This window comes from Pundamilia nyererei, unplaced genomic scaffold (genome assembly GCF_000239375.1).
Source record: "Pundamilia nyererei isolate P.nyererei 1_Seehausen unplaced genomic scaffold, PunNye1.0 scaffold00002, whole genome shotgun sequence".
Classification (NCBI taxonomy): domain Eukaryota; kingdom Metazoa; phylum Chordata; class Actinopteri; order Cichliformes; family Cichlidae; genus Pundamilia; species Pundamilia nyererei.
The window spans coordinates 5189220-5207914 of record NW_005187403.1 but is presented as its reverse complement, the minus strand read 5'-3'; the positions used below and the strand labels follow the sequence as shown (position 1 = coordinate 5207914).

General features: G+C 40.7%; 1 protein-coding gene across 3 annotated transcripts in view; it reads right to left on the bottom strand.

Annotated features, from left to right (window-relative positions):
* LOC102192928 (carboxyl-terminal PDZ ligand of neuronal nitric oxide synthase protein) overlaps nucleotides 1–17014 on the bottom strand; it is a 54601-nt gene extending 37587 nt beyond the window's left edge. For 2 of the 3 annotated variants that reach the window (XR_001290287.1, XM_005720225.1), the window contains exons 1-2: nucleotides 16508–17014; nucleotides 14754–14825 (exon numbers count right to left, since the gene is read on the bottom strand). Coding sequence is in view for 1 of the 3 variants with exons in the window: in XM_005720225.1 (XP_005720282.1) it covers nucleotides 14754–14825; nucleotides 16508–16612 (177 nt within the window). In the remaining 2 variants the exon portion in view is untranslated. Of the gene's footprint in view, nucleotides 1–10800; nucleotides 10919–14753; nucleotides 14826–16507 lie in introns of those variants that run through there. The other variant, XM_013908956.1, reaches the window with a different exon arrangement.
* Between the last annotated feature and the right edge of the window lie 1681 nt (nucleotides 17015–18695).

Here is an 18695-nt window from a genome sequence, read left to right as displayed (position 1 = left end):
TTTATTTTATCTGTATTTTAACCTATACTGCTTATGCTGCAGGAACACGGTTCTTTGTAAGACAAAGGTATTGTTAATAGACAAGTATGAGCCTATATTGGCCAATCACAGAGTGGTATTAGCAGCTACTGTGGATAATACATGTTGACATGATAAACTGGATAAACTCACAGTTCACAAATGGTGAGATCATCCAGTAGACTGACTTAGACTATTGTTTAAAACACTCTCAGCACTGTATGTAATAGAGTATGCATCAAAGCTGGGCAGATTATGTTTATAATCAAGCTTTGTCTAGTTTGTAAACTGTTCAATGATCCAGTGACAACGACGTTTCTGTTTAAAAGAAAGAAGAGCTCTAGCTTCCCTACTAAACATCCGTTGGTGCCACAGACATCAAATTTAGGTGAGTTCACAAATTTGCGAGTAAAGGACAAACTAAACTGAACTCAATTTTATTTACATAGCGCCAAATCACAACAGCAGTCATGTCAAGCCGCTTTCTATTGTAAGGTAAATGTCCTACAATAACAAAGAGGAAACCCCAACAATCACATGACCTCCCTATGAGCAAGCACTTGGTGACAGTAGGAATGAAAAACTCCCTTTTAACAGGACGAAACCTGTAGCAAAACCAGCTGGAGGCTCAGGAAGGGGCAGCCATCTGCTGCGACCGATTGGAGGCGAGGGGAAAGAGAGAGGATAAAAGATGCACTGTCGAAGAGAGCAAGATATTAACAATAATTAATCATGTTAAAAAGGAACGTTGTGCTCACCTTATGCCAAACAAACGTCTTACTTGAAGTGAACATGAAAAAAGCTGTGATTGAGAGGTTTGGTGCTACAAAGTATTTGAACAATTTGATATATGTTTGCAACAACTTAACATATATATTATATGTTAGGTTGTGGCCTCAAAGATATCTATGTTAATACAAAATCTCCCACTGAACATCATTGGCTCTGCCAATGTGTGATACAGTAACTGGAGAATTATGCTAGATTGCTTTTAGTTTGATCGCATTCACTGGCTTGTGGGTGCCGTCAGAGGTACAAATGAGTGGGAACAATAAGTAATGTCAATCTGGCACCTTCAGTTATTACGTTATTAAATCTGATTGGCAGTTTTATACATCATTTTATAACTTCTCTTGTGCTGCAGGCTGATTCTACCAGCTGATGCCAAGCATACATTCAAATCAGAAAGCAGTGGCACCACAACGTCTTGCCTGCACACACTCACATGCTTTATCCTCTTTACATCAATCCTGAGTACGTGGATCCAGATGTCAATAAAGCTACGTTCAGAACCTAGCTTGTTACACTTTTTCAATGGGCAGGTTATTTCAAACAGCTGAACAAATATCGCCATACACATAATATTACATTCACATGATTATTACATTTTCAAAGGTAAATAGTATTGCTTAGCAAGTGACATGATACTGGAAATTTATAGTTTTATCTAATATTAATGAATTGTTGTTTAAATAATAACAAACATAATATTTGTGTGTTATTCCAAGGCTACAATGGACAAAGGAGTGCATTTGCAATAAGGTGGTTAAGTTTAAGGCGTGGAATATCTTACAGCTACTGGTTGCGGTGTCCATCATCAGTGTCAGGTTAGCTCAGAATTTATAGATTTCAATTTAAGCTGACACTTTGTAGTGTAATGTGCAAATTCCACCTTTATACTAACTTTATACTGGCTAAGGTCTGGAAAGCAGTCGTGATAGCTCATGTAAGATCTGCTCATATATCCACAAAGAACAGTAAGCCTCAGAGTCCCAGTATCACTGGTCAGGTGATCACAGCCTGTCCACAAAGAAGAAACATCTACTAGAGCTCATTATACTGTGGAGCAGCCGTGGTGCGTCATCTAGTCATTGGAAGGTTGCTATTTTAATCCCTAGCTCCGGTCTACATGTTTACATGTGAATTATCCTTGGGAAAGATGTTGAACCCTAAGTTTCCACCCATGTGAGTAGGGCTGCCACAAACGATTATTTTGATAGTCGACTAGTCACCGATTTTTTTTGCGATTAGTCGACTAATCAGATCATCATCCATTGGACGTACAGCGTACAGCTTATTGCACCAGCAGCATCTGGTCTTAAATAACTATCATTAGCTTACAGCTTGAAGTGTTTGTGCTAACTAAAAATAAAGACAAGATGGTAGTTTATTAATTTTTAATGAAATTTGCAGATTGTTTCGGTGAAGTTTAATAAACTCCTTGCTTTCTAAAATATAACAGGACACCGGAGTATATTCTCCAGCATCTCACACTTCTGATAATCAGCTGTCTGCTTGACAGTTTTAGCTATGCAAAAACTATAACTTTAATCTCAGCCAAACCGATTTACTCAGGAACAAATAAAATACTAAAGAAAGCCAAACAATAACATTTGTAAGTTATCTAAGTGACTTATATATATGTTTAACCTGACTAGCGAAAGACGGCGGTGGGTTTGAAAACGATTTGCCGGGAGTCCGGTGTTCTCACGGCTCTAGTTAGCCTTGCCCCCGCCTAGCTAACGAGCTAGTGGGTAACAGACGTCTCCGAAAACGTCGGAGCGCTTTTGAAAATATGTGGTGTCTTGATAAACTGAGCAGATATTTGAGGTTTACACTGCTACATTCTCGCCTGAAAATATGTTAAACGTTTATTTTGTGACCCAGAAAGAATAATAAGAGTAAAGTTAAAACTAACTAGCTGCCGCCATTGTTGACAACTGCGCTGGGCTGCGCTATGAAATCTGGGACACAGCTTCTTCTTCTTCAGGGTTTAACGGCAGCTGGCATCCTTGTACATGCAGTGCTGCCATCTTCTGTTTCAGTCCGTTATTACACTCTTAAATCCTACTACTCATCCCTGCGTCCTTTGTGATCTTATAAAGCTTAAAACGATGCGTCGACTATTAAATTAGTCGTCGACGATTTTAATAGTCGACATAATCGTGACTAGTCGACTAATCGTGGCAGCCCTACATGTGAGTGTGTGAGTGAATGTTAGACAAACACAGAATAAAGTGCTTTGTGATTGGGTGAATGAGGCTAAAAACAAGGTGCCTTTTACTTCAATTAAACACTCGAATGTGCTTTCTATGTATCAGTCCATAATACACATAAATGTGGGACTGCCTTTTGAAAATGTACAGCTTTTAATTCAATTAGATTTGCATAACAGGTTTACATGCAACTTAAAACAAGGTATATATTAATTGCAAGTAGGGCAGGGCAATATGGCCAAAAATATTTATCACGATATACATATGAAAATTTGCAACAACGATATCACTGACGATATAACTGATGCAAGACAAAATACTTTACAACTCCACAACTTTATTAGTGCAAAAAAAAAAACCATCAATGTATTTTCACTTAAAGCAGCTGTTTTTTTATGTGCATCAAAGCTAAAAATTTAACAGTGCAAATGCAAATTCCTTGCTGACAGTTTAACCAAAAGGCATTTCCAGTGGAAATTGGTCGACATATCCTCAGCATAACCATGTATAATATCCACAAAACTTAAGAGGTTATACGCACACAATAAGGCAGTATTATGTTGAAGCACAGTACGTATCACTCTGCGAGGCTCCTGACTATGATAGCTGTAATGCTCCGACAATCCATCAAGCGGTGCGGCTTCGTAGTATCGTACTAAAACATTTTTTGACAGATTTTTGAGCGTCGTGTACCACATAAAATCGATTCGAGGTCAGTAAGCACAGCCAGAATTCCTACATAAGGCACACCAGATTATAAGGGGCACTGTCAATTTTTCAGAAAATCAAAGGATTGATTTTAAGTGTGCTGTATTTCCTGCTTGCATGGTCTACCAAAAATTGTGCTTTGTTGTGTATCTGACGGACGAAAGCCAAACCAGTTCCACACCACTGAAGTTGCACCATTTTTACAAACCAATGCTGGTTCATCCTCTTCATTCAACGATCCGCTTTCGCCCTTCTCATTCTCCGTCGCCGCCGTGCTTTTTCCACCATGTGCATATGAAAACAAAGGCACTACGCATGCGCATTTTACCCATATTCTATCGCAATATTTCATTTTCTTATCATTGCCCAACATTATATCGAACGGTATGATATGGCCCAGCCCTAATTGCAAGCAAGTCCTATAAATCCATATAAATACAAGTTAAATATCACTGTCACAGACAAAGGTTAAAAGAGCTCAGCTTTGGGAAGGAAAGAGATGGTGACTAAGATGAGGTGAGATGAGATAAGGAAGGAAGGAAATAATTTATTGCTTGACTGACTGATGAGAACACTGAACCACATTCATGTCAGGAGGAGTGTTGGTTCACCTGAGTTGATGAGTTCAATTCAAACTGGAAATTAGCCATGCTTTAGCTGTGTCTCCAAATATGGAAATCATAAATTTGCTACATTAAAGGTATCAAGACATCCCAAGTAAGCAGTAGGAAGCTGTTAAAGGAGCAAGAGTAATGTGTAACTAACTGATGGAGGTACGTTTGCATCAACCTGAGCTTAATCCTTAACTGCTTTGTGCATATTTGAACCACGGCACATCTGAGACAGGAGAGGAATGATGAGAGGGAGAGTAATACGGTAGTAAAACAAAAAGAAGATCAGGGTCTTGGGGAGCTGAATTGGGGGAATGGAAGATTGAGACCTTCAGGCTTTATATGTAGCACTTTGGAAGAAGATGAGAGAAGTGAAATGAATGTGCAGGCGCGCACACCCACACAAACGCACACGCGACTCCAAATCACATTTAGAAGTAGGGCAGCCTATCCTGCCAGCTCGAAAGCCTGCAGCACTTTCCTCAATCATTATCCAACAAACGATACTAAAGTACGATAGGCCCAGTTTTATCTGCCTACTCATGCTAAGGAAGAATGCTCCCAGGCAGAGAAGCACAACTTCCAAACATGGCACGTATATTTTAAGTAATATGACAAACGGACACGTGGTCAAATAGACTTTTTTGTTGCGATTATGAAAAAAAGACTTTTAACCTTGTGTGTCTTTAAAAACTGCCGGCACATTATAGAAAACAGAGTGCTAATCTGAATACAGGGAGTGCAGAATTATTAGGCAAATGAGTATTTTGTCCACATCATCTTCTTCATGCATGTTGTCTTACTCCAAGCTGTATAGGCTCGAAAGCCTACTACCAATTAAGCATATTAGGTGATGTGCATCTTTGTAATGAGAAGGGGTGTGGTCTAATGACATCAACACCCTATATCAGGTGTGCATAATTATTAGGCAACGTCCTTTCCTTTGGCAAAATGGGTCAAAAGAAGGACTTGACAGGCTCAGAAAAGTCAAAAACAGTGAGATATCTTGCAGAGGGATGCAGAAGTCTCAAAATTGCAAAGCTTCTGCAGCGTGATCATCGAACAATCAAGCGTTTCATTCAAAATAGTCAACAGGGTCGCAAGAAGCGTGTGGAAAAACCAAGGCGCAAAATAACTGCCCATGAACTGAGAAAAGTCAAGCGTGCAGCTGCCAAGATGCCACTTGCCACCAGTTTGGCCATATTTCAGAGCTGCAACATCACTGGAGTGCCCAAAAGCACAAGGTGTGCAATACTCAGAGACATGGCCAAGGTAAGAAAGGCTGAAAGATGACCACCACTGAACAAGACACACAAGCTGAAACGTCAAGACTGGGCCAAGAAATATCTCAAGACTGGTTTTTCTAAGGTTTTATGGACTGATGACATGAGAGTGAGTCTTGATGGGCCAGATGGATGAGCCCGTGGCTGGATTGGTAAAGGGCAGAGAGCTCCAGTCCGACTCAGACGCCAGCAAGGTGGAGGTGGAGTACTGGTTTGGGCTGGTATCATCAAAGATGAGCTTGTGGGGCCTTTTCGGGTTGAGGATGGAGTCAAGCTCAACTCCCAGTCCTACTGCCAGTTTCTGGAAGACACCTTCTTCAAGCAGTGGTACAGGAAGAAGTCTGCATCCTTCAAGAAAAACATGATTTTCATGCAGGACAATGCTCCATCACACGCGTCCAAGTACTCCACAGCGTGGCTGGCAAGAAAGGGTATAAAAGAAGACAAACTAATGACATGGCCTCCTTGTTCACCTGATCTGAACCCCATTGAGAACCTGTGGTCCATCATCAAATGTGAGATTTACAAGGAGGGAAAACAGTACACCTCTCTGAACAGTGTCTGGGAGGCTGTGGTTGCTGCTGCACGCAATGTTGATGGTGAACAGATCAAAACACTGACAGAATCCATGGATGGCAGGCTTTTGAGTGTCCTTGCAAAGAAAGGTGGCTATATTGGTCGCTGATTGGTTTTTGTTTTGTTTTTGAATGTCAGAAATGTATATTTGTGAATGTGGAGATGTTATATTGGTTTCACTGGTAAAAATAAATAATTGAAATGGGTATATATTTGTTTTTTGTTAAGTTGCCTAATAATTATGCACAGTAATAGTCACCTGCACACACAGATATCCCCCTAAAATAGCTAAAACTTCCAAAAACATTCAGCTTTGATATTAATGAGTTTTTTGGGTTCATTGAGAACATGGTTGTTGTTCAATAATAAAATTATTCCTCAAAAATACAACTTGCCTAATAATTCTGCACTCCCTGTATAGAAAACAGCACATTCACAGTTTGTTCTACAATGTTTCTGACTCATCTTTAAAAACATTCATTACACACTTCTCAGTCTTAACTGTACTCTCCTCCACATCGAAGATGAAAAACAGGTTTGTGGGATGCTTATTAGTTTGTTAAATAAGACTGAAATAACACATTTACATGAATATTTAAACTCTTGGCAATGACACAAGTTAGACTGGCACATCCTGCTTCTCTCAATGCTCCTTTAAATCATTTGACAACTTAACTGTAGTTGAGTTTTGCCTTATTTAAACTTTTGTGGACATAATTGGAAAATACGCCATAAAATTGAATTCCTACAGCACTGAATTAGCATATTGTTCCTGCTAAAAACTGTTGTTTGCCTAGTGAAGACTGGGATGGAAATCCAATTGAGATACTTTGGCATGACCTTAAGCAGGCCATTCATCCTTAAAAATACTCAAATGTGGCTGAATTAAAGCAATTCTGTGAAAAAGAGTGGGCCAAACTTTCTCTACAGAGTTGTGAAAGACTCATTGCCAGTCATCCCAAAGACTTGATTGCAGTCCTTGCTGCCAAGGGTGAGACAACCAGTTGTTAGGTTTTGGGGACAATTACTTTATCATACAGGGCCAGGTAGGTTTGAATAGCCTTTTTGCCTTAATAAATCTAATATTAAAATACGTTTGATGATCTAAATGTAAGTGTGACACAGGGGCACAGCACTGTACATAGTATTTAAACTGAGCTCAACCTTAAACAGCAACAGCAGTCACCACATGTCACTGAACCATGCTACTGCAGGTAACCATTTTTTCATTATGAAAAAAATACAATTTTAAAAAGTCAGTGAAGAACAAGACAAATGTTACGAACCTGTACCTGTCAGATGGTGTTCATCCCCGTTTCTCCTTGGAGAGTTGCACATACGCAGACTGGCTGTTCTGTCTATCTCAGCACAATGAGTGTTTTAGCAGAGGGGGTAATTTGGTCATTTGTACTGTCCTATCCACCTAGAACTGGTGTCTTTTCTGGCAGGAACCTGGCATATGTGTTCCAACAATACACAGAAGCATATCCACTTGCTGGTTCGTTGACTTTAGTTGTGTTTGTACTCGAGATTAGCTACGGCAGGCTTTGTGGCAGCATTAACAGTGGAAATAGGCAGGCTACAGGACCGCTCAGGTTCTGGCTATACACTTTCAGAGACCATACCACCGTAATGTAAATCATTTTATATCTAAAAATACTTAGAAAACACACTCCAAATAAGTTTAACTGGTTAATATAATAAAACCTGAACTGTGTGCTGAGGTACAGAGTCTAGTGGACATTGAATGCCTATGGAAAACTGTGCTTTCAGGCTGTGCAGCAGGATTGAGTTCATGGTTTTAGAAATGTCTTTTCCGTTGCTTCGGGTGAGTGTAGGGACATCAGAGTATATAAGACTTGACTAATTGTGGCGCTGAAAGAAAGCATAGCCTTAGGGATGATGATGAAAGGAGAAGCTTGTGTGTCTGTGCATGTGAAGCTGGTACTGGAGACAGGGACCACTTACTAGCCGTCTGTCCAACCATGTGAGGAAAGACTTGCTGTCCCTTTAGGATATTTATCTACCCCACACACCAGGAATATACACCACACTATCAGACAAAATCAAATATTACATAATAGCTAGTGTTCACTTGTGTTGCATATTTTGAATGTGGAATAAAGTTTCCGTGAATTAATTTCCAGTGAACGTTACAGTGAAGCTGCTCTCATGAGCACTTCAAACTGTTGAATTTTTACTACAAAATCAACCGAATTCCACTGAATTATACAATCGGTGGATTTTGTGAGGAGACAAAGCAAATCTGGATGAATGCTTCACGTCAGGGTCAGCTTTGGTTCATTCTGAATGATGGTTACATATGACGAGGATCAAAGGTACAAATAACCTTCAGAATAAAAAGGTTTGATTGTGACAATTTAGAAACAAATTAGTCTCTCTCTCCTCTGCTCCACATTCTGCCTTGTTTCTCAGCATCCTAAAATTCTGCTATTAGATTTTGCAAACTGCAGTACTGAATACAACTTTTACAAAGGATAAAGACAACTTGTCACATTAAAATAACCATATGCTGCAGAAAAGAATAGCATTCATCCTGTCAGTTTGAGTATATTTAAAAATTTTGTTGGAATGTGTTCATTTGATTGATTTAAAATATATTTAGTAGCACGTGTAATACTAAGAACTGTGGCATTACAAAGGTATCGGTACTGTCTACTAGACTAATTGCACAGTGACTCAAGCTTGGCGACATCAACTTTACAAAATATAGATTTTCTATAGCTAAAATTCTTCTGTGCCACTTTTTAGTGTTACCAGGCTCAAACGCAGCAGGTCATGAATTGTAACTTTTTTACTGTTAATCAAGAAGACGGTACCACTGTTCACCCCGGGTAAACAAAAGATGAGTGCACCCTTTCAAAGCTGAGATCACGTCTAATCCACTACACATATAGGTCACCGACTATGCTCTTGTACATCTGCCATTAAGCTAGCATGAATACAAAGTAAAAAAAAGACAATAACCTCTCATTATTGTCCATGCCTCTCTGGAAACAGAGTATCCCCCCCATTCACACGTGGTGACCAACCACCCCCATGTTGCTGTAGATCTGCCTGGAATTAAGCTGTGCTTTCATTTCTCCCCCGGCTTTCTGGGACATGCAGGGTGTGTAACTGTTTTGCAAAACTGTAACTCAGGAACTGTTCATGTTGAGTCCTGACTGCAGTTCAGTCATACCTGGCCATGTTATGTGATTATCTGAAGTGTTTCAATCTAACTTTGAGTCTACAAGAGGCTTTGAGCGAAATGCCTCATTTATGAACGTCACACTCATTCACAGGTGCTATGACTAAGTGGTATGTTTAGGAGCCTTCAGGCACGGGAAAACAGTTGTTAGGGCTAGTTGCCAAAATTTGACCTTTAAGAATTAATGGACGATGGAAACAGACTGGAAGGAAATGAATACTAATATTTCAGTGATTCTCTAAATTATTTGTGCCACTGCCAAATAAGTTGACCAGTATCACAGTGATGCAGTATGTTGTATGATAACTGAGTGAATGAACAAGAAGAATTAAAGAAGATGGTTAAAAACAAACGCACGTGCTTTCGACTGCAGATTCCTTCAATTTGTCTGGTGACTTGATGGTTTTTGACATAGACTGTATATAAAAGATAGCCAGATCTCCTGGTTCTGGTGTGTTGAAGTATCAGTGTCTTCAAAGGGCTCCAAAGAAATCATTTGAGCGAAGCTGATAGTTGACAAATACTAGCTAGCTTTTTCTTGCTATCATACAAAATATCACAAATTCTAGAACAAATGCTAATTCATCCTAGATAACTTTCGCCACTGTCCTTTTGTGCAATCAACTGCAGATCAGTTTATATTGCTTGTTATAATATTGTCTTGGAAATGTTTCAAAAAGGTACAAAACACAAAAAAAACAACAACTTGTAGACTTCCAGTTAAACTGCTCAGACTTGTGCAGGTGTAGCATAGACAGATCTCAGTTAGTGGCCATGGACCTGCAGTATCTATGTTAAGCACATGCTTTTGTTATGAAGGTGTAAATGAGCTGAATGGAAGTCTGTAGGATTTGAGTCATATTTGAAACCAGTCTCACGTGGTGTTTAGAGGTACTGCGGTTTTTGGGGTGTCCTTTTGTTAAACCCTGAAGTTGCAGCTTGATAATTGTTGACAAAATCCTGGGCTGCTGGGAGAAACTGGAAGAAGTAATGCCAGTACTACACACCAATATTTACTTATTCAACAATCAGTTACTGTCATGTCAAAAAAACAAAACAAAACAGTTGTTCTACCTACAGTCAGAGTTATGTCTGACTATAAAATAGGCATGATAAACAAAACTCAACAAAGTAAAACTAACTCATGTAAAAAGTTCTGCTGTACCCCGTGACAGGTTCATCCCCCTCGACAGCCCAATATCTGCATCTGACACAATCATGACAGTTCTGCAAGCTCTCAGAAGACTAACAGAATCAGCGAAGCCAAACTAAAACAGCAGGAACGTGGAAAAAAAAAAAGTATCCTTCCTTCTCGCATGGCAGACAGGGGCTCTTCTCATGAGATGATCCAGACAGACGCAGAGACAAATGCAGAAAGAAAGAAAGGATGTAAAAACCTGACTGTTGGCGGTCTGGGAAAGGAAGATGCATCCTGAAAGACACGTGCGGGAGGCTTAAAATCCCATTAGGGCCGATCAAAATTCAAAGAGAAGCATGCGTAGCCTGCCCTCAGCCTAAAATCTATTCCTGTCAGCACTGGGTAGATAGCCAGAGATGGGCTAAATCGAGGCAGTCTATTTTGGTAGGGGAAGAGTGAGGGTATGGAAAGAAAACAGCAGTGGAGAGGGGGGTGAGGCGGGTCGGGGGAAAATGAGAGAGAATAGCCTCAAACTTGTTTTTCTTTGTAGAGAGTCTGTGGCCTCCTGTAAATAGCACACGTTTGTCTCCCAAAGAAATTCCATTACATGCACACGCCCTTTTTCTGAGGCAGTGAGCCGTGGAAGACCGCAAATCTTTCCGTGTGGATGCAGCAACACCAGCCTTTGTTATTCTGCCTCGTTAATCGATTGTGGAGGTTGTTAGAATACAAGAGGTCTCACTATTATAGAGCACTCAACCTCACACACACACAGACTCGCAAACTTTCTATGTCACTGGTCACACTGAATGAAGCAAATTCAGACAAAACCAACACAGTATGACCAGTCAGCCATAATGGGAGGACGTCTAACAAAAAAAGCGACTCTGAAAAGATCCACAGGATACAAAATTGTGTCTATTCACTTTCTCTCCGTGGGAATGGCAGGTGTGTGAAAAAACAAGAAAAAAAAAACACCCAAAAACTAGCACGACTCCCGCGTTCTGTCAAACCCAGATCCACTGTTTATACAAAGATGATGGTCTGTGCTGTCTGCCCTTCCTCTCTCCCTTCTCATGTTTGCGCCTGCTTTCTCACATCCACTGAGACCAAAGAGATTAGCCGAGGGATATGAAACAACTACGGCTCTGCCAGCTACCGCACAACCCTGCTAGATTCCAGGACTTCCTTCTCCCAAGTCTTTCTCCCGCTGCCATCAGTTTATTCCTCACTCTCTTTAATCATGCTTCGCACCGCGGAGTCTCTGCTCAGTGCCTCAGCCAAACGGTCGCGCATTAAATCAAAGACGAGCCTCTTTGCTTTTGTAAAAAAGGATGATGTGAAAATAAGGAAGGCTACTCAAAATACATCTATACAACGCTAATTACATTTCACTTGGAAAACAGACCTAAAACATAAACTCCAGGAGTATTTGGCACATCTGTGTTGACTTTATTCTTTTAGGTTGCTGTTTAGGTTTTGCTGACAAAATCTACATAAAGGAAACAAGTTTGATTAAAAATGGTAGCTTTCTCTAGAAGGTCTGGTGAGTAGGCAACCATGTGTACGTCACACAACTCGGTTCCTCTACAACTGTTGTGGATGCTGGAATAGCTTAGAGCTCGACTGATATATCTTTAGGGCTGATATATTGGCTGATATTAGCTATTTGGCAATATATCAGTATTGGCATCTATAACAGCCGTTGCATGCAAATTTCTAAAGTTAAGAAGTGGTGATTTTGCATAGTTTCTCCACTGCTGGCAACATAGCAGCTGGGCAGTTTAAACAGATAATCCATGTCTTGTGACAATAAAGCAAGATTATTTTTAAACTGCATTCTTATATTGTCCTCAGTATTTCTTCTTCAGTCACCTTTCTCACTCACTGTGTGTTAATAGACCTTTCTGCACTGAATCATATTTGTTATTAATCTCTGGCTCTCTTCCACAGCATGCCTTTTATCCTGGTTTCCTTCTCTCACCCCAACGGGTCGCGGCAAATGGCCCCGCCTGAGCCTGGTTCTGCTGGAGGTTTCTTCCTGTTAAAAGGGAGTTTTTCCTTCCCACTGTCGCCAAGGTGCTTGCTCATAGAGGGTCATATGATTGTTGGGTTTTTCCATATGTATGATTACTACCTTACAATATAAAGCATGTTGAGGCAACTGTTGTTGTGATTTGGCGCTGTATAAATAAAACTGCATTGAATTGAATTGAATTAACAAGGCCTCAAAAATAACTACACATAACAAATTCTAGAGAAATGTTTATGCTTCACGAGTCTAAAAGAAAAAATATTGGCCCATATTTTGGAACAAATATGTGTATCAGTCTTAAGTGTGTTTTACGCCTGAATGGGGCTAGTGCAAAGGCAACCTCATGGACAGCCTGTCTACCTGCAGAGAGTGTTTGTTGTCAGATGGAGGCGGCATCAAAACTATGTTTGACGATTGGTCTGTGGGTGATTCCTGCTTGTTCTACGGTTGTTCTGTCAACCATCTGCAGAGAAGAGCGAAGTTCTAAAAGAGCTGAAGTGGGACTGTTCTATAAAATGGATTTTTGATCTTTGATTACTTTTTTTTTCTATGCAATGAATTGAAATAAGTGCAAAAGAATAATAATCAGGTAAATAGGGTGGTACAGTGGTAACGTGGTGAGCACTGTTGTCTCACACTCTGAGGGTCCCATGTTCAGCTGGGCACTCTCTGTGGGGAGTTTACATGCTTTCCCTGTGCCTGGGTACACTTCCATGCATGTTGATGCATGTAGTTGTGAACACATGAAAAAATCTATAAAAATGATACCAAATTGTTTGACAGCCACAGTATCATATTTACAGTCATCAGGAGACTATTTGACACAAATCAGAGCTTTAATAATTTCCTATTACGTCATATTTTTTTTAAATACACTAATAGTTGCAGCTTTAGCAGCTTTCTTTGGCTCTGAAAGGAAGTGAATATACAGATATGCACAACCCCAACATGTATGCATCCGAATGAGAGCGCACTCTTAGACATGAACATGAATAATCACTAATGACAAATTGTGTATTTTTATATGGGAGCTTCATAAATACATAGTAAACAGATCTCACTGTGTTGCAAGTGTTGTACATTTTTGAAATGTACAAGATGATCTTTTTCTTGTAGCAACCAGTAGCATCTTCCTTCCTTGTCTGTACCTGCAGCCTGTGCTGTATCACCCTTATGATCATGTTTACTCTACACCTTTATTGATTTACAGGTTTGCTGGAATTGTGGTAAATTTAGAGGTGTGTTATCTTCACCCCCCAACAGCTTTCACAGGTTTATAGAGCAACCCTGCTTTTTCCAGATGTAGGGTTGCATTATGTTTATACAAATGCGGTTGTACAAATGTTTATACAAATTTGAAGTTCACACTATTGCAGTGTTTTAAATTTACCCGAAAAGGGTAAAAAATAGAACCCCCAAGAGATGCTTGCATGAGTGTCCTTAAATCTTGTGCATTTTTCAGGGGGGTAAATACACATTATGACTTTTTAGTAGCTCACACACACTCGGCTAAAGCTAAGAGCTTTGTCATGTTTGAACCAAGCACATCTAGTGAGTCACACTTAGATTACAGGACCAGCCTGGCTGTCTGATTTCGCTTTGTGTTAGCTTCCTGATGAAACCGCCGGCCTTCTGGGGCAAAGATGATAGTAACAATGATATGATGTTATAGCTAGGAGGGGGGCGGAGAGGGGAGGGGGGTCATCATCTTATACTATAAAGCTGATTTGAGGAAAAAAAACCAAAAACTATCCGCTCAACAGAATGCAAAAATCAAAAGCCTCAGACTGAGTTTGTTCAAAGGCAGTCACAACATGCATGTATACGCTTCCTCCCCATTTTTCAAAGAGGCAAAGCGACACGGCAAAGAGAGCCACACAATCCACCTCAGCCCTTTTACTTTTTCATCCTTGCATTGTTTTCCCACGTCAGAAGCCGTGACACGCTGTCCGGGCACCACATGCGTCACTGCCTCCTCGGAACAAATACCTTCTGACAACAGCATGCTCTTTTTTTTCTACTGTGTGTGCGATTCTCCTATTATTGTAAAGGTAGTTTCTGTCCTCCATCAAGGCCCACTCACCGCTGGACTCACACACTGATGAGTGTGTGAGTCTGTGTGTGTGTGTCTTTGCTTCCAGGCTTAAACATAGGATGACACTGTCTTTGGCTCTTACCCTGATTCTCCTCATGGCTGCCACGATCTCCATCCGACTGTTGGGCCTGGGCACGTCAAGACTACCCACGTACTGCAATAAACACGCAAACACACATACACAAAGCATCAGCGTCAGGTATTGTCCCATGGAAAACAGCTGCACAATTAATATTCCTTAGCCACAAACTGAGATCAGTGTATCCAATCCCTCGTGCTTCTACTCCCAAAGCCATTCTGCCTTCACAAGATTAAATGTGCAATTTCTTCTTCCATTTTCATCCTTGGAAGATAAACAGCCTCCCGAAGACAAGTAGGGGGGGGGGGGGTATCAAACGGCACCAAAATTAGGGATCACTTAGACTGTTCACTTCAATAAAAGAAAAAAGCCATCTTCACCGAGCCTCCAACATGTGATACTGCTCGCCCCAGATCAGCTAACACAGCCAATCACAGATTTTCTTTGCAAAGTGTCAAACAGGGTGTCTCTAAGACAAAATGTGTTTAATGTATGACAAAAAAAACCCCAAACAAAGCAAAGCTATGCCTTTTTAATGAGCTCTTTGTGGCTTGCATATATTTGAATACGCGCCTGTGTAATTAAGGGGCTCTGGGGACAATGACGCCTTTGATGTCTCTATCATTTTACAGTAAACTGTCTGAGAGCTTCAGCAACACTGGCCTTAATTTATTGCTTACTTGGTAAATAGGATTTTCCTTTTTTTTAATTTAAATTTAATGACTCATTGTCTTGTGTGCATTCTGCAGCTCATGGTGTTTGAATTTAGAAATGCATCATGCATATTTTTCTTTTTGTTTGTTTGTTTGGTTTTTGTTTGGGGGGGGATTCATCTTTTATATTTTACTGTTTTTATCTGACTGAAAAGTGTTGTATATTCACAGTAAATATCAGGTTTGTGCTGAGGAGTTATGGGACACTCAGCGAAAGAAAGGAACAGTGACATCACCCTGCTGCTGAGCAGGCCCAGTGAGATACAAGATACAAGCACCCATGTGAATGAACTTTGGACCAGAAACACTCCCTTTTTTTTTAACCCTTTCGGTTTGCTGATCAAACGGAACAACAAACAGACTCAGAATACAGTTAAAGACGCATGTGCCTATGACTCACACAGCGATTGGTCCATCAATATGACTTTGTGCAAAGTGCCAGATATTTGCTATTTTCAGCTTCTTTTCCTGTTTCACATAAACGGAAACCGAAACTTTTGAAGTCCTGCACTGTTAATCTGACAAAAACAGCGGGATCTAACATCACTTCCACATCTAGGAAACAGATTTTGTTTTAATTATCTGTTCGCATCTATTGCAAACCATTACTGCTATTATTGGAAATAATCTTAAAAAAAAAAAAAAAAAAGCAACCAATGATGAAAGCAATCACGAGCTGCATCTCCACTATAAAAGCAATCATTAAAGCTGAATACTGTCTGGTTTCTTCGCGATCACCTTAATAATTCAGCAAGTTGGGAAAAGCTCCCAAATGCACTCAAATCACCAAAAATGATCATCTATCTTTATCGGCTTTTAGACGATTGAGTCATCCCACATCGGCTCTGAGTCCCGTCTTTAACATTTTAGACTTTAGATGTATGCGTGCACTAATAAATGTGTGAGGTTGAGGACCTGCAGGCAAAGCTACCATGTGTTCAAACTTCAGCCCAGTGCACCTGCCGCTCCAGCAGCACACAGCAGGCTCATGTAACTCTGAAAACACTGCATACTAAGGAGGTTCGGGCTCTCTCCGGACTTCACCTTTGCTTGGAAATATATCCCGTGCTGGTAAGCTTCCTCGTTGTGGAGCGGCACCCTCGAGTCCGCCACATCATCCACCAGGTTGTACCTGTTCCTGGTGGGCATCGCTGCTTTCCTGACCTCCTCTCCCGGCACAGTAAACACGGTTCAACCGCTAAACAAACCGGGCTGGAAGCGCTACAGTCCCCATGTGTGCGCACGGCCCGGCTCCAAGAGCGAATTCCCGGCGGAAACGCGGTCCATCGTCCCCGCTCCGAGCGTCAACAAGGTCCCGGGTCCTCAAGAAGGACAAAACTGCGCGCCTCTTCTTTTTTTTCCTGATACAAAACACCGAAAAGACACTTGAGCGAATTCTTCTACACGCAGTAAGCCTCTGACATACAGGAAAACAACACGGATGTCTGTTTCCCACCGGGGAAATCCAACGCTGTTTCGCTCTGCAGGTGATGTTGCCTGCTGGCTGTGCTTTTTTCCCCCTTTTTTTGAATCCCGTCCTGTTGGTGGCAACGCCGCTCTCTCTCTCTCTCTCTCTTTCTCTCTCTCTCTCTCTCTCCACAAAGCACAAAGCAGGTCCCTCACTGGAGTGAAGTCCCCAAGCATGACGCAACCCAGGAGCTGGGAGGAAGGCCGACGACTAAGTTGGTCCTCCCCTGGGGACATGAACCTTAGAAACCTTTGGAAACCGAAGGTGGGTCTGCTGTGGAAATAAAACTGTAATTAGCTGCTAATCCCATCTGGATCACATTTACTCACATTTACATTTTGATCTTAAGTGGGTCGAACCAGCGAGACTGCACGTTCTGTCAGTGTGAAGAAGTTCAATTATGCTTTAATGCCGGAGATATCTTAAGGGGGAAAAAGGTGAGATTTCATCTGTATTTCTCAGTTCTTCTACACCCGCTTCTCAGCGGTCATTGAATTTGACTGATAATATTCGCAGCAGGTGTCTTCTACATGACAAAGAAATGCTAATGTAATAAATGAAAAAAATCTTCGCAGTCTTCGCGAGTCTTCGCAACTAAATTTCAAGGAACTTACTGTGGACTCTTTGTTAAAATAAACGAAATTTCTATTGTAAACATTTTAAAAACTCATGTCTATTTATTGCTTATTTACTCTGGTGTAGTATGGATGGCTTGGCTTGTAAAACTTACCTAAAAGTCCAAAACGTGTGCCCTCCTTCACACTTTCCAAAATCATCCAGTGGGCCAGATTTCAGTCTTTGCCGAGCAGATTTTGGTCCCTGGGCCTTATGTTTGACACACTTGATGTAGGCTATAGAATAGATCCACTTGCACAAAAGTTCTGTTAAATATCATGCAATAGCATGCATTGAATTAAACCCCACTTAAAAGTATGACTGATACAGTTTGGAAAACCATCAGACCACTCAAAACCCTCATGCCATATATCCACTTATTTCTTATTTCATCATCCAGTGGCTCTGTTGGACCATGAGCCCTGGGCTGTTTTTCTCCACATTAAAGACACTTTTTCAGGTCTGATCAGCTCATGCTGCTGATTAAATGGCTGGGATTCACACACATCAGCCCTCCGTTTTCATCAGCCCTTTGAGTTTTCTAACCAGAGCCTCTGTGAGTCTGTTATAAGACGAGCTCAGTGAGCCCCCTTTGCCTGCCTGCAAGATAGTTTTTGATGGTTGCACAGTGGCATGTCATTTTACACAATGTATGGCTTATTGCACCTACATTATAATCAGCCCAATCCTTTTTGGTCACATTATAGAACAGCAATGTTATATTTGTTGCAAACTCTGATGCCCTCTTGGCCAGACGACTCTTTAAAAAAACATTTTTAATGTCAATGAATTGAATTGAGGTTTGCAAATGTGAAAAGGACTGATTACATTTGGAAACAGCATATTACATTAATATTAATAACGTGACATTATGAGTGGGAGCTGAGGCCCCCTAAAAGTTTGAACCTAGAATCGCCCCTGCCTCATATCATTCCTAATAAATAGATTTAACACGTTTCACACATTGTGAGCCATCAAGTCATTTACACCAGTTTAAATATACTCTGTCGTTTTTTGTTTTGTTTTGTTTATGACAAATACCGGAAATCAGTTTTTGGTTTCGTGATGTGAGAAACAGTGAATAGAGGGTTAATTGTCAGGGCGCTCTTATCAGCTACCGACAGCTGATAAGAGCGTCCTGAGAAATTA